The sequence below is a fragment of the Saccoglossus kowalevskii genome, chromosome 5 (genome assembly GCF_978046115.1).
Source record: "Saccoglossus kowalevskii chromosome 5, keSacKowa6.1, whole genome shotgun sequence".
Lineage (NCBI taxonomy): Eukaryota > Metazoa > Hemichordata > Enteropneusta > Harrimaniidae > Saccoglossus > Saccoglossus kowalevskii.
In genome coordinates, this window is record NC_140645.1 from 23,756,284 (window position 1) to 23,770,279 (window position 13,996).

Consider the following 13,996-nt stretch of genomic DNA (forward strand, 5'->3'; position numbering starts at 1 on the left):
GTAAAATAAATATTGGAAAACACAAGATCAAGTAAGTCTGATATTTTCACACGAATACCATTATCACGATGTCCACCCTTCATCAATTTAAGCGCGACTTTCCGCCGGAAGATTTGTCGCACACATAGGGAGGGGATAATCTATCATGCATTCCTATAGACATCACAAAATAAGCTAGGGTTCTTGAATTGACATAATGTCACATGTGTCATGGAATTTATTAACTATCACAGAGGGTGATTTTATAACTCACAAATGTACAAGTTACTTACTGTATATGCAATAAATATGAAGTAATTGATAGTAAAGTATAATCTTAATTATCAGTATTGTTTACACATTAAAACATGCGTGAAATAATAAACATCAACAAATTATGGGATTTAAATATATAACTTATTGATGTCACCGAATGATTAGTTCGATATAACAGAACTCATTTATAATGAATATTCAAGCAAACGGCTGTTACCACAATTTGCATCGACAAAAACATTATTATTATTTTTTTGACAAAAACCAAACGGCTGTTACCACAAATTTTGTTTCACAATCTTATGTAAGTTAATCTTTCGTTTATGCAACATTCATTGATACAATACAAAGGTGAATAGCTTATGCTGGGCATGTTAATCTTGAGGAAAGTCAATGAAATATGCATTATTCATCAATTATAAATATCCGCGATTTAGGTTATATTCACCATTTCACGCAATACATACTCTGCATAACAGGTAATGTGTTTCAGTTTTATTTTTATATCGGTAAGATGAAAACGTATATATGTTCTACATTCCTACAGATATCTTCTATGTGGCTTTGATCAGAATTTTACGTTTTCCATGTACAAATATGTATTGATACCGCGTAGGGAAAATCACCGTTTTCGTCTTTTCTGACTGGCATTTTAATCATAATTGGTCAAAATTAGTTTCTTTTGTTTTTTGGGGATGTGACAAATATCATTTTTATTCACAATTTATGTGTTACAAATCAAATGAAAACTCTTTGCATGTACAAAACAGATTTGATTTGGTAATAATATAATATTATATCATTTATATGTCAAAAGAAACAACTTTACATTATGAAGATTGCAAATGTAAAATCAGATTTACGACATTTTAACGACACATTTACATTAAATTGTTTTTATTCTTACCCAAATATTGACCAGAATACGTTTTTCTCGTGATCTGGTTCCATGGTATCAGAAAGTATAAGTTACCATATGACTACCTGTAACCATGAACTGTGAGTCGGATATCATCTAGTGAATTTTCTAGATGTGCATGACATAAATGCACCACACCAATGTTTGTACCAGAACATCTTTGCAGTGTGGAAACAAGCTGCATCAATTTCTTGCATTTTCCTTACAATTGGTTGGTTTGTAATTCTATACGAACATTCCCAGCCTGACTTCATTCACAGACGATTAATTTGTCTGACTATAGACTGAAAAGACATATTGCTTCTAGTGTTGAAATCATCTTCAAAGGTACTGCCAAAGCCAAAGATGGAGAGAGTAACTTTCAGATTTGTTCAGTGGATTCAGTGATATCCTGGCAACGCCTTGCTTATTACGGGTCGAATTTGCTTGTGCAGAAATATGAGCATACCTTCTTGGGTTATCGCTTGTTATCGCTTTTTTTTCAAGGACTATATCTACATTTATCTTTTGTTGTTTTGGTATGACAAAGGAAAATAACTTTGATATCAGTGTATGTTGCGCGATCAACGACATTAAGTTCGGATGTTCTGACACTATGGTAAGATAGGCTAGTATCTTACTCCACATGTTAGATATTCACAAACAGATGTGTTCGTGATATTGCTAGGTTGTTGTATTTTGTTTATAAATGTATTATTTGTATTTAATGATAGTTTCTGCAATTGTACCTTTGGTATTAGTATTTCAGAGAATCGTGACTTTTGTCATGAATTTATATTCATGTGTCTAGATACCTGATTTGATAGCTGGTTTCCAGTGAAGTGCTGGTTGATATCATTCGACACATGCCCATAACCTGTCATCATTTAGGCTTATACACTCGAGTCAGTGATTGGAACTAATTACGGATATAAATGTCGCCACGGAATGTTATTTTAATACTGTTGGCGCCCACGGGTATAAACTAACGACATGGATGTAGAAGTAACTTTCCAATACAGAGAGAAATTAATCAAATATGTTAAGACGTGTTAAATACTTCGTGTGATTAGCTACATGAGTGGAATGTGTGGAGGGCACGCCTCAAGATCTTGAACTTCCATGTAAGGGGCGATGGTTTGAGAAAGGCAAATAAAGTAGTCTCGGTCACTCTACACGAGGCACGAAGACTAGAGGTTGACACGATTCCATCTCTGTGTTGGTCTTTGATTGATCGAAAGGGCTGTGGACGTATCGATCCCCAGTTACATGACGTAGCGCTAAGCCGCTATACTTCCAACAACAGATAATTTCAATAATATAATTGCAATATGTATGAATATACGGTGGGCGGGAGTCAGCCACCATTCGCCATCCCAAAAATAGTTTCGACCACACACATATTTATTTATACATCCTATCGATTGACTATTTGCAGTTATATACATATATTTAGATTTAATTATTAATTCTAAATATATTTACTAATGTAATAGCGTGTTTTTATGCATATACATGTGTTTTTTACCCATACGCTCATTTTTAAGCATGGTGTTTATTAATTTTTATTTGATATAAAATCCAGTCACATGTATGAACAACTGATACGATTAAAAAATGAAATGTCAATGTTATATTATACATACACACATGGTGCGTTTGTCGCTGCAAATCATTAAAAATATTTATTTTTAAAAATCAATATAAGCTAACAGACTGCAAATTAAACTAGTAAACTAGTACATTTGTCGAAATACAAGAGAGTGAATAAACTTTTCTGAACTGATCATCTCGCCAAATTTATTTCAAATACACTGTACTTACGAGTTATTCGCAAATGAATATAAATAGGCTTTACTTACAATGTACAAGTTATTAGTATAAATAATTCAAATATAAATATATAGAACTGAAATAATGCAATCAACAAGATATATAACATGTGTGTGTTCAAAACTTTCGTGGCCGAGATATATACGTAACAACTTAGCCCTCTGTCGTCGATGCACCAACATCAGAACATTTGTTTTCAATGAACAATGCACATTATTTACGAGAATCCACTAAACTGTGGAAAAAATTCCGGAAATTTATCACAGGGATGATTTTTCGCATGACATCGGGCTTCAAAAGAGCAATTACAAGTATGTAATGTTAATGTGAAAAATTCTTTACACAGTTACAAAAAATAATATCTGTGTACGAATTACGGAAGAATAAAAAAGCTGATTATGTTTTACACTTTTTCCATGTCTACGAAATTACGTTTTTCAGTACATAAGAAGATAAACATTTCAAACACAAGAGCATTATAAAGCATTCCGTTTTCGTGTTTGTGGCCGGATACGAATTGAATGTGGTATCACAGCCAGTAAAACGTTCGGAAAAGAAAGTGATCACGGCAATACCAACACCAATCCAAAGATGATAAAAGTGTGTAATTGCCGAATGTAGTCCCAAATTAACAGAATAAAAATATGAATCTTGTGAGGGCGCTATCACAATCAATGACACAGTCCTTGAAATCACTGAAAACTATCAAGACGCCCTGGAATGATTGAATGAATTTTGCACTATTTTTGGAAATCTATTTGACTTATTGTTGTAAATGCTCTGAATTCTTCAAATCAAAACTCACTAAATGTTGTCTAATAGTCATTGCGCTATACCTCTGTAACTATCAAACAAAAAGCGAAGACGGGTGTCAAACTCAGATTTGGCGTTCAATAACATACCGTAGACTAAATGGCTAACAAAGCGAATTGAGAATAATTTAAGTGCTCTCATCCATGAATCGCAGACTACCTTTATTTAAACAAAATAGGCAAATTGAGAACGGTTTCCTTTTAAATAGTTGAATATTGGACTGTACTTCTATGGTAACTTGGGTTTACCCGGAGAACAAGTGAGCTGTAAGTTCTCCCGCCCAGAATTGTTAAATTGTTCATATCTAATTTGTTGGGTTTAAACGTTTTACTCCAATCAACTAAGCTTCGTTTTGAATGGCTGAGTGACAACAAGTTATTACACAGTTCAAGGAGGGATTAGTTGAATGGACTTTTTCTCTACTCTTTCAGAATAAATTATAGTGAAAAGTCGGACTATATTTCTACAGAACAAGGAAAATGAAGACATTTTCTCGTATCGCTGTCATGTTAGTATGTTGCATAATATGCGTGTATGAGTACATGTCGTTGTCAAGCAACCAATCACGGAATAAGAAAGGTAATATAAATAACCTTAATTGATGCATATATATTGAATTCCACTCAGTCATTTGCCGTGAACAAAACGTTGATACAATACGAACACAGCATAACACAGTCGCACGCTCGACAATATTTCGATAAAACAAATATTATGATATCATTATTTTAGGTATAAATCAAAAGAGGTTAGCGAAAAATTCCTAAAAACGATTTTGAAATAATTGACTTCTCTTAACCCATTTGTATTACTCAATGTCATCTATTATAATACTACCTGATACATTAAAGTCACATGGTATTAAGGTATGTCAAGCATTTTTTTTATAATTGGTTCTAGTCGCTCCAAATTCATTACGATTCGTCTTACTCACTTTGCCAAAAAAAGATGCAAAACTTTCCTTCACTGAAGATGTCATTATTAGTATGCTACAATATCTTACATATTTGTCAAGTCTTTGAAGATTTATTTTTCAATTAAATGTGGCTAGCTAATTATTCCTTGATTCGTACCGGGATTCTTCTATAAATTTGTTCAATAAAAATGGTTCAAGCAGCCCAAATTTGTCAATACAGTGATGTACTTTATGAAAATTATGAAGAGAATAAAATGTCGACATAGACAGATTATTTTGCTCTGTACTTATATGGGCCTTAACAACATATCATTTTTTGTATATTCGACTGTGCAGTACAGCGCAGTGCATTGCATTGTACACCGCATTTGACATTGTCAGTCATAAATTGTCCATACGACTTTCGTTCACAGATGTACAGTTTTCAATATCCAGGATGGTTGCAGGAACATTCACTTTGTTTGTGGGATAATGCCACCACGTGCGCTAGAAAAAAATGTTTATCAACTTTACTAATACTTTCATAGTCTAAAGGATATATTGGAATAAATAATACACATAAATCACAATTCCTAAAATTCGTTTAGGATAGAAATATACAAAAGATCAATTATTGTCAACCATGTAGATGTTAGTGTATTAAAATAATATTCCCATTAAATATCAATGATCAAATAGAAATAAAATTAAAAATGTCCCAAACTATTGGGGCTGTGCTGAAAAAAGTGTATTATTTTGTATAATGGGATAGAACTGGAATTGTTTTATTAATAAATAATCTTATAAACGCATTTCAGATTTGTTACTGAAGATCGGACACTTTCCACTGAGTACGTTATCCCAAATTCAAGAACACGAATATACAGAGAGAGTGCACATGCGCAGTCATCGCGACAATGATTCTTACATACAAGTATCGACCACAAAACCAGGAGCCTGTGAACCATATAAATATTTCATATTTGTTAAAACTGCAAAAACTGGTGGAAGTACTATAGCATCCCTACTTTACAGATATGGTATCAATACTGGCCTTGTAGCGGCAATTCCAGACCCGCCTGCTAACTTTATGTTACGAGTCACGAGTTCTGAAGTGCAAGCCACACAATATTCATGTAGTGAAACTGGATTCCCGGGATACAATTACATTGCAAGTCATTTGTATCGTTATAATTTCAATTCTCTCAAGAACTTTTCACCAAGAGCAAAGTTCATAACAATTCTTCGTTCACCAGTTGATACATTTGTTTCTAGATTTTATTTCTCAAATGTTTATAAAATGTTAGGCTTACAGAATAAAGTCAATCCTCTTCAAACATTTCTTACCGACAGTGCTTACCGAGATATTAAAGAAAAGGTGATTGTGCCCCGAGTGCCAACATGGTTTAGTTTGACGCATGATCATAGAATATCTGAAGTAAGTAAAGAGTTTGATTTGGTTATGATAACAGAGTATATGGACGAATCTCTCATTCTACTGAAAAAGATGATGTGTTGGACATTTGATGATATAATATATCATAGCAAGAAGGTATCTGGTGTGAAACGACCATCTCTATCAAACGAAATGAGAGAACTAATTGAAGAAGGATTGCACCTTGATATCGAATGGTATGACCATTTTAACAAGACACTATGGGATAAAATAAAGAATTATGATGGTGACTTCAACGCAGATCTATCACTATTTCGTTTCAAGCTATCTGAGAGTGCGGAAAGGTGTAGAAAAAACAGAAAAGACGACGAGGATTATTGTAAATTTCTGTCATGGGATGTTGGAAATCTGAAGAAAAAGCTTGCAAAACAGCAGTATGAAAGGTTTTGTGGAAAACAATTCACAAGAGCAATGCTTGGCAACAAGACGTACAAGGGAAAGACTTTCCGTAAACGTTGGGAGTGACAATTCACATTCATAGCAAGTATAGAAAGCTAGATGGATAGTATTAAAATAATGTTACAACAGGAATTAACCTTATGATGTACATGAGCAGTATAAACAAAACTGCCAGCTTTCTCGCCATGTCCGTATTAAGCTGCATACACAATACGCGGAAATCATGAGAGTCCTATACAAAACAATAATTGTTCATAGAAATCATAATTGAAATGAAAATAAAATTAATAATATTCATTAATATGCTAATTACAAATATTATGTCGGTTAAAGTGGTAATTTTTACATAAAATAACATATAGATAAACCTTCGATGTAAACAGTATGAAGCAAATGTGCTACAATATACATACGCAGATGAGAAATGAAACAAACGGACGAAGCGTATGCAAATAAGTAATTTTGAATTGCTGAATCTTAACTTCATAATTTGCATTATCAAACTACATTCTTTCATTCTCAACAGAAAATACATATATAGTACAGTGTTACTTTTCAGTTACAAAATTGCTTTGATACACAATAAATTTTGCGGATTCATTTATTATTTTGTATTTAATCATTTAATCTTCATCGAGTCCATTTGGTGGTGGGCGTCTTGTGATCAGTGGTATTTGCAAATATAATTGTTTACAATTACGTAGATTTCTTATAACTGGCCATTCCATAACCCACCATAACGATGTATTTTTCTTATCAAATCAACTTTATTGGGTACGCAATTATTATTAGTAGTATTAATAGGATACTGGTATAAAGCAACCCATAACGATTCATGCCATTACGCGCACGCTAAAATAGAGGCTTTTCTGAAATGTATTAGTGCGTCTGTGTTCCGCAACTGAACGGTAATCCTCTGCCCACAAATGTAAATATTGGAATCACTTTCATGTTTTTCAACACACTGTTGTAATTAAAAACATGTGTGTTACATAATAAAACACTTGTATTTTCTATCATTGTATTAGGGAGTTATTAAAACACTTTTTGCTGGAAATTGCGCACATTGTACACATACATAAATACACTTTTTCAAAATAAAACACTTAGTGGTTTACGGTGACATAAATGTGTCATTTAAATGTTTATTAATAGAACAATTATGGGTTAATGTATTCAACTTTATGCAAGCAGTATTCCCAAACTTGAGTGAAAAGTCTGGGGACTTGTGAATAAGTATTATGGTATATATGCCAACTAGACAATCACCGAAAGTGACGTATGTAATTCAATGCATAATAAGATGAGATGACATTACCTACAGTAAATAATTTTATGTCAAGCACCAACTTATATGGTATAAAAACTCATTACAACTATAAATCGAGACACGTGGTGAATTAAATCCCTCGTGGCATAACGGATTTTATTAATTCGCATTTGTTGAACGGTAGTTGTAGTTCTAATTTCATCTGGGCATTCTCACATGTGATTTAAATATATGATATTTCTTGAAAAATGTTCGATTTAAAACACTTCAGAAAGCAAAATCACCAACTATTTTTCAACCCGATACACCAGACTATAAATGTTTCGCAAAGTGTTAATGTATAAGACTCATTTGTGATCATGAGAGTAACACACTAACACAAATTGTTAAATTGTTTTAAAGAAACACACATGTAATGTTCAAGGTAAAACACTCGACTACGCATGTTTTATAAGTGTTTATGTATACGACATGTACACAATTTCATCAGTGTAACTAAAACACTTTTCTTACAGATTGTTTTATCATGAAGCAATTCCTAAAACAAACACACGTGTAATGTTTCAAGGTAAAACACTCGTCTGTGCATGTTGTATAAGTGTTTATGTATACGACATGTACACAATTTCATCAGTGTAACTAAAACACTTTTCTTACATATTGTTTTATCATGAAGCACTTCCCAAAACAAACACACATGTACTGTTTCAAACACTCGACTATGTATGTGTCACACGCAACGTAATATTACCGTTACTGGAATAGTGGAGTTTTACCGCGTTATTGTACTTGATGTTTGCAGAGTATAATAATACCAGTACCAGTTGAAACCTCATCTGTTGGCTCCGTGGTCGTATTTTATCATCGCCGCCAGGGAAGTCCTTTTGGTACTGTTGCCATTTTGGTATTTGAACCATCACACCTGTACTATACAAATTACGGTAATATTACCTTGCGTGTGACAGTATGTTTCATAAGTGTTTACGTATATGACATGTATAAACGTTCATAAGAGTAACTAAAGCACTTTTCTTTGAAACTGTTTTATTTTGAGGCACTTCAGAACACAGACACACATGCAAATGTTTCAACCTAACGTAACGAAGCGTGTGGAAAGAGTAATTGATAGAGGCAGCGTCGGCAGTCGTGTAGTACATTTATATTTGCAGCAGCCTCCATTCATTTCTTTATGTACTGGATGACTGATTAAACTCAAATTCATGATTTCTGCTAATATTCAGAATTAATTTTGTCCTGTTAATATGAGTTATTGTTAGTTTAAGGCACTCGTCTTCTATGCCAGAAGAACTTTGGTTTAATAGGTAAAGATAATTTCAAAATACCACACTATCCGTTTTAGGGGTGATTTTAATGTAGAGATGCAGGTTCGTAGATTTTTTTTTTCTCACCCAGACAAACTTGGCTAGATATTGTTAAAATTTAGGTGCAATGTCAATGTTGGAACATACTCAAAAATCAATTTTAAAATATAGGGAACCGAGGCACGCGTATGTGATTAAAAGTCCCGAAAGTTAGTTTGCGTTGCTCTTTGATTGACAAGTCACTGTTGAAGTTATATGCAAATGATTGCTGGCCTCAGAGCAGCGGTGTGCGACTTCCTGTCCTGGCTCTCTGTTTACTTACCTCAAGCGCGATCAACTAGCAAACTACAAAAAAACAAGACATAGACGCTTCCAGCATGCAAGCGGAATGAAACAAAACATACAGTTGTAAATGATAAGTGATTTAATTTTCATGCAAAACAAGGCCACAATTTCTTTTGTTTTCTTGGTGCATAGATTTCAAGCTTTTTCGCATTGTGGGAGAAACTAAAAAATGTTTCCACACATTTTTACTCCAACGGCATTTTAACACTGAAGTAAACATTTTTCGTTTCGCTGTAACGATTATCGTGCTGATATAATTGCGATGCAATTGACAAACAACACTGCTGTTGCTGTCATCGATAACTAACTTTTAAGTGTCAAATACACACACGTAAAATGCTCGGTTAATTAAAAATATAAAAAAATACTCTACTCTGGAAATTACAGAAAAATCGGCAACGAGATGCTTTTTTTTAAACACCGAGGAAAAACCATGCACTCTGCGATGCCATCTTGTTTACCTTAATCGGAACCCCCCCCCCCCCCCTTGTCAGCTAGCATGCACCGGAAGCGATGTCGTTGTATGGCTTTTATCGGCGACCTCCGGTACTAAGGCACTCTATGAATGAGGTATTTTCAGAGGTCAGGGTTCGTTTAATTTTTATCGACCCGTGTCGTCTGTAGTTCAATGAAACCTGCCTCGATTCACAATAGTTTCCCTTCCAATGAGATTTCATTTCGAATTTGTTTCACCGGTGTTTGGGTGATTGAGTAGTAAAACGAATAGCCGTTGTGTAGTAAAATATTAGATCCCATTTCAGCCGGGTCGTCTAACTTCGCACGGTCCATGGAAACTGCGTCATACAAAGTATTTTTTAAAGGTGGCTAAAATTGGCTCCATGACCCATCCAACGGCGATCGCTATGTTTATATAACTGTATGAATATCTCATCGGCTTTACGTAATCCATTGTGTCCCTCCCTCAGTGGAATTGATAACACGACTTCGCGGACGATTTTTCGTCCGTTTCCCTCGCATTGTAAATATTTTTATTTAATTTTTTACCTGACGATTTAACATCAGCAAATTATGGTACACTTCTATGAGTTTCTATTACACATATGAAGCGAATGATTCGTTTTATCATTTGTTTAACAAAATTGCGATTATCTATGTTTCATTTTTTACTAAACATTTCAACTTTAAAACTATTTAACTTCTAGACGGTTCATTTGTTTTCAATGAAATTTTCAGGGGTGATTATTCAGGTCTATCCTAAGTAAATGGCTTTGTGTGGTTTCACTGTCTTCACTGAACAGAAACAATAGAGCTGCCAATGCTAGAGGCTCTGTTAATTGTGAACGATTTATAAAATGTGAATGTTTCAAAGAGCACGGTGTAAAAACTTGTCAATGGAAACACTTATAAATAAGGCATTATGTTTCTAAAGTTTTAAATAAGTATTTTAAATCAAAATCAGGGTATGTATCCAAAAGTTAAATAGTTCTAAGTGCACTTTCACCTAAAATATATGATTTTAACCCAAATCCATACCACATCATAGTACATTATTGTAAACCATAAAACTCGAAAGTTTAAATAAAGCTCTTTCAAATGATATATAACTTGATTGGTAAAAATTATATTTTACCCGTGTAAATACAGTAATTAGAGCCAAATAAAAATATAGTCTCCCAACCTGCATCTCTTCTTTAAAAGTGATAAGTAACCTCATTTGACTGATAGAAGAGTAAAAGATTAATGAAACAGAATAGATGTAATGCTTTTATTCAAAGTCGAGGATTGAGTGTGAATGGGATCTCCATATTGTCATGAAATGAGACCAACATGTTAGGAATTTAAAGCACATATAATATACTGACCGTCAGTGGTTAGACTGCTATCCGGGATCAAAGTGACCACAGCTGTAGTGGCGTTCTTTACTGAATGAGTTGACATACTTGTAAGGTGAATATTCAATATAGTGCATGAGCCATTTAGGCTTACCTGTACCATTGGGGGGGGGATTAATTCTCGTAGTGATTTTTGTAAGCTTAGTATCCATAGATTATATGTATATGATAAGCCTCTGTAATGAGTAGTTTTTTTGTCTTACCACTTCAGTTGTGTTATGTCATGAATTTGTTTTCGCGTATCTGTTAACCGACTTAATTAGTTGATTATTAGCTGAATTGCTGTGTTATGTCTGTCATCGTTTAGGCCTATTTGAAGTTTTGGACGGAACTTGGCTCAGTGATTTGGAACTAATTACCAGATAACCGTCGCGATTCTGACAGTTGGTATCCATAGTTATTAATGTAGTGTACGATTAATCAAAAGATATGACGTATTCAGTACTTAATGTGATTGGCTTTATGATTGAAGATTACGCCCTAGAGTCTTTTTACTGCTTTGTAATTGGTTAGAGTTTTAAAAATGAATAAAGAGAGTTTGAGTTGGTCTTGGCGAATACTACACGACAGACGCAGTCCTGGGCAGTTGAGAGTGCAGTCCAGGGGCGAGCCTTGAGGCAGTCCAGTCTTGGGCGAGTCTTGGTTCAGCCTTGTGAGAGTCTTGGGGACTTTTCCCCAGGGCGCTGTGTCTTATAGAGTGCTCCAAAAGATCGACTAAGACGAGAGCTGAAACGTATTTCGTTGTGTGTGCCTTATTTGACTGTAAAGTTAAAGTGACTTTCCCGATCCCGTACCTCCAGGGGACGCGATAGAGAGACGAGACGAGATTCCCCCCTGACAGTGTGGAGAACCCCGATGAGAAGATTTTACCCCTGATACGTGGTGTGAGAACCCTGGACAGGTGTTTAACACACATTGACATCCTGTGAAGAAAAGTAAATGGCGAAGATGTGTCTTTCTTGTGAACCGAACTAACTTGCTCGATGGCAGAGACGAAACCGCGCTTGACGACTAACGTCTTTACCCAAACGACACCGATGTACAACGCTGAAGAGATGAAGATTTCAGAACCCTTTATGAAGGACGAGTATCGTATAGGACTGAATAATTAAGAATTGAGCGACATTAAAGACAAGAAGATGAAAGAACGACCCGGACTAACACGACGAAAGAAGAAGATGCTTTATAGACTGTGATTAGAACTTTAGCTATTTGCTTAGAGAACCGCTCGCTGGACACTGTAACTGACACTGTGTAACTCAAGGACGTTGAATTCTTTTCCATAACCCTAACCCTATTGCTCAGTAATGTAATGTATTGCTTGCTTTTCCTATCGTTTTTTTCTTACCGTTTTTTTGTGATGTTGAATTGTATGTGTGTAAGCGCCCAGATCTTTGTTTTGAACTGATATTTGTTGACGTGCGAGGTCCTTTATAACGATTTAAGCGCGCCTCAGTGGACAAGTATTTGCAACACAGTGTTTTGAGTTTTGTGATGTTTTATGGTGTTTTTATGAGTTTATGAGTACGTATTATGATGGGGAAAGTAATGCCCCAATGAGATTTTTTTAAGAGTTTTGAGATTTGTCGAGTACAGAGATATCGACGTTTTAAGAGTCGTTTTTGTTTACGTGTTGTTTCCGGAATACTTCTGATGCTTTTTGAGTGGAGAGCACCTTTGTAACGTTTTTAATGTCTTTTTGAGATGGGAGTTTGGTGCGCTTATATATGTATTGTTTGATAACGCAAGCTTTTGTTCATGATTGACAGGTTTATGTAATTCAGTAGTTTCTATCGTTTTAGTCTTTTTCCCGTCTTTTTTGCCAGAGGAGTAATGTGTTATGATAGCTTTGTCTTTGCATTCTGTTTCCACGCCGTATGACTTGTGTTTAGATTAACGACTTGTGAGTTCAGTTGAAGTTTATAAGCGTATATGACAAGAGTTTGATTAATAGCTTTTGTTTATTCATTGTTTATTAGTTACCGCTTTGCAATGCTTTAACCGAGAGACGCATCCCTGGTAATCACGTGATCATGCTGTCGACTGCAGCGATTGGCTGATCGCTTGGTTACACCGCCATGCCTTAGTTTTTTTTGACCTTTTGATATATAGTTTGTAACCTTAGTAACGGAGACAGTGCAGCGAAGGGTTACCTCAGCGAACTGTTTGAGAAAAGTGAGTCGTTTGGTAGCCTTTCTCTTGTTTTTGATTTATAACCGTTGATATTTGAAACTTTATAACCATTGTATTTAGACTTTATAATCATTGTACTTAATTAGTGTGTTTTACTGTTTTTGATTTATACCTTTTATTAGTATTGTATTTAACCCTATGACGATGAGTGGCTGACGGTATCTTTGATTTATGAACGTGTAATGCCGGGAGGCATATCTCTCAGTTTGGGTGAAGGGATGTGTCATGAATTTGTTTTCGCGTATCTGTTAACCGACTTAATTAGTTGATTATTAGCTGAATTGCTGTGTTATGTCTGTCATCGTTTAGGCCTATTTGAAGTTTTGGACGGAACTTGGCTCAGTGATTTGGAACTAATTACCAGATAACCGTCGCGATTCTGACAGTTGGTATCCATAGTTATTAATGTAGTGAACGATTAATCAAAAGATATGACGTATTCAGTACTTAATGTGATTGGCTTT

At 34.8% G+C, this 13,996-nt stretch overlaps 2 protein-coding genes across 3 annotated transcripts in view; one reads left to right on the top strand and one right to left on the bottom strand.

Annotated features, from left to right (window-relative positions):
* Positions 1–13,996, bottom strand: part of LOC100366335 (beta-1,3-galactosyltransferase 1-like) — a 414,782-nt gene that overhangs the window by 62,961 nt on the left and 337,825 nt on the right. The window lies entirely within an intron of this gene.
* Positions 683–7,678, top strand: LOC102802364 (galactosylceramide sulfotransferase-like). 2 transcript variants are annotated; one of them, XM_085499644.1, is made up of 3 exons: positions 696–734; positions 4,231–4,378; positions 5,513–7,678. In XM_085499644.1, exons 2-3 carry the CDS (start codon positions 4,279–4,281, stop codon positions 6,613–6,615), a joined length of 1,203 nt encoding a protein of 400 aa, XP_085355770.1. In that variant the 5' UTR covers positions 696–734; positions 4,231–4,278; the 3' UTR covers positions 6,616–7,678. The 2 variants fall into 2 exon arrangements, 1 of the variants encoding a protein (XP_085355770.1); XR_014929550.1 differs by lacking the exons at positions 4,231–4,378; positions 5,513–7,678 and adding an exon at positions 1,965–2,359 and having other exon boundaries at positions 683–734.

Coding starts and splice junctions, on each gene's coding strand:
- LOC102802364 (XM_085499644.1), top strand. CDS start 4,279: ATGAAGACATTTTCTCGTATCGCTGTCATGTTAGTATGTTGCATAATA. Junction 4,379..5,512: donor CCAATCACGGAATAAGAAAG/GTAATATAAATA, acceptor AACGCATTTCAG/ATTTGTTACTGAAGATCGGA.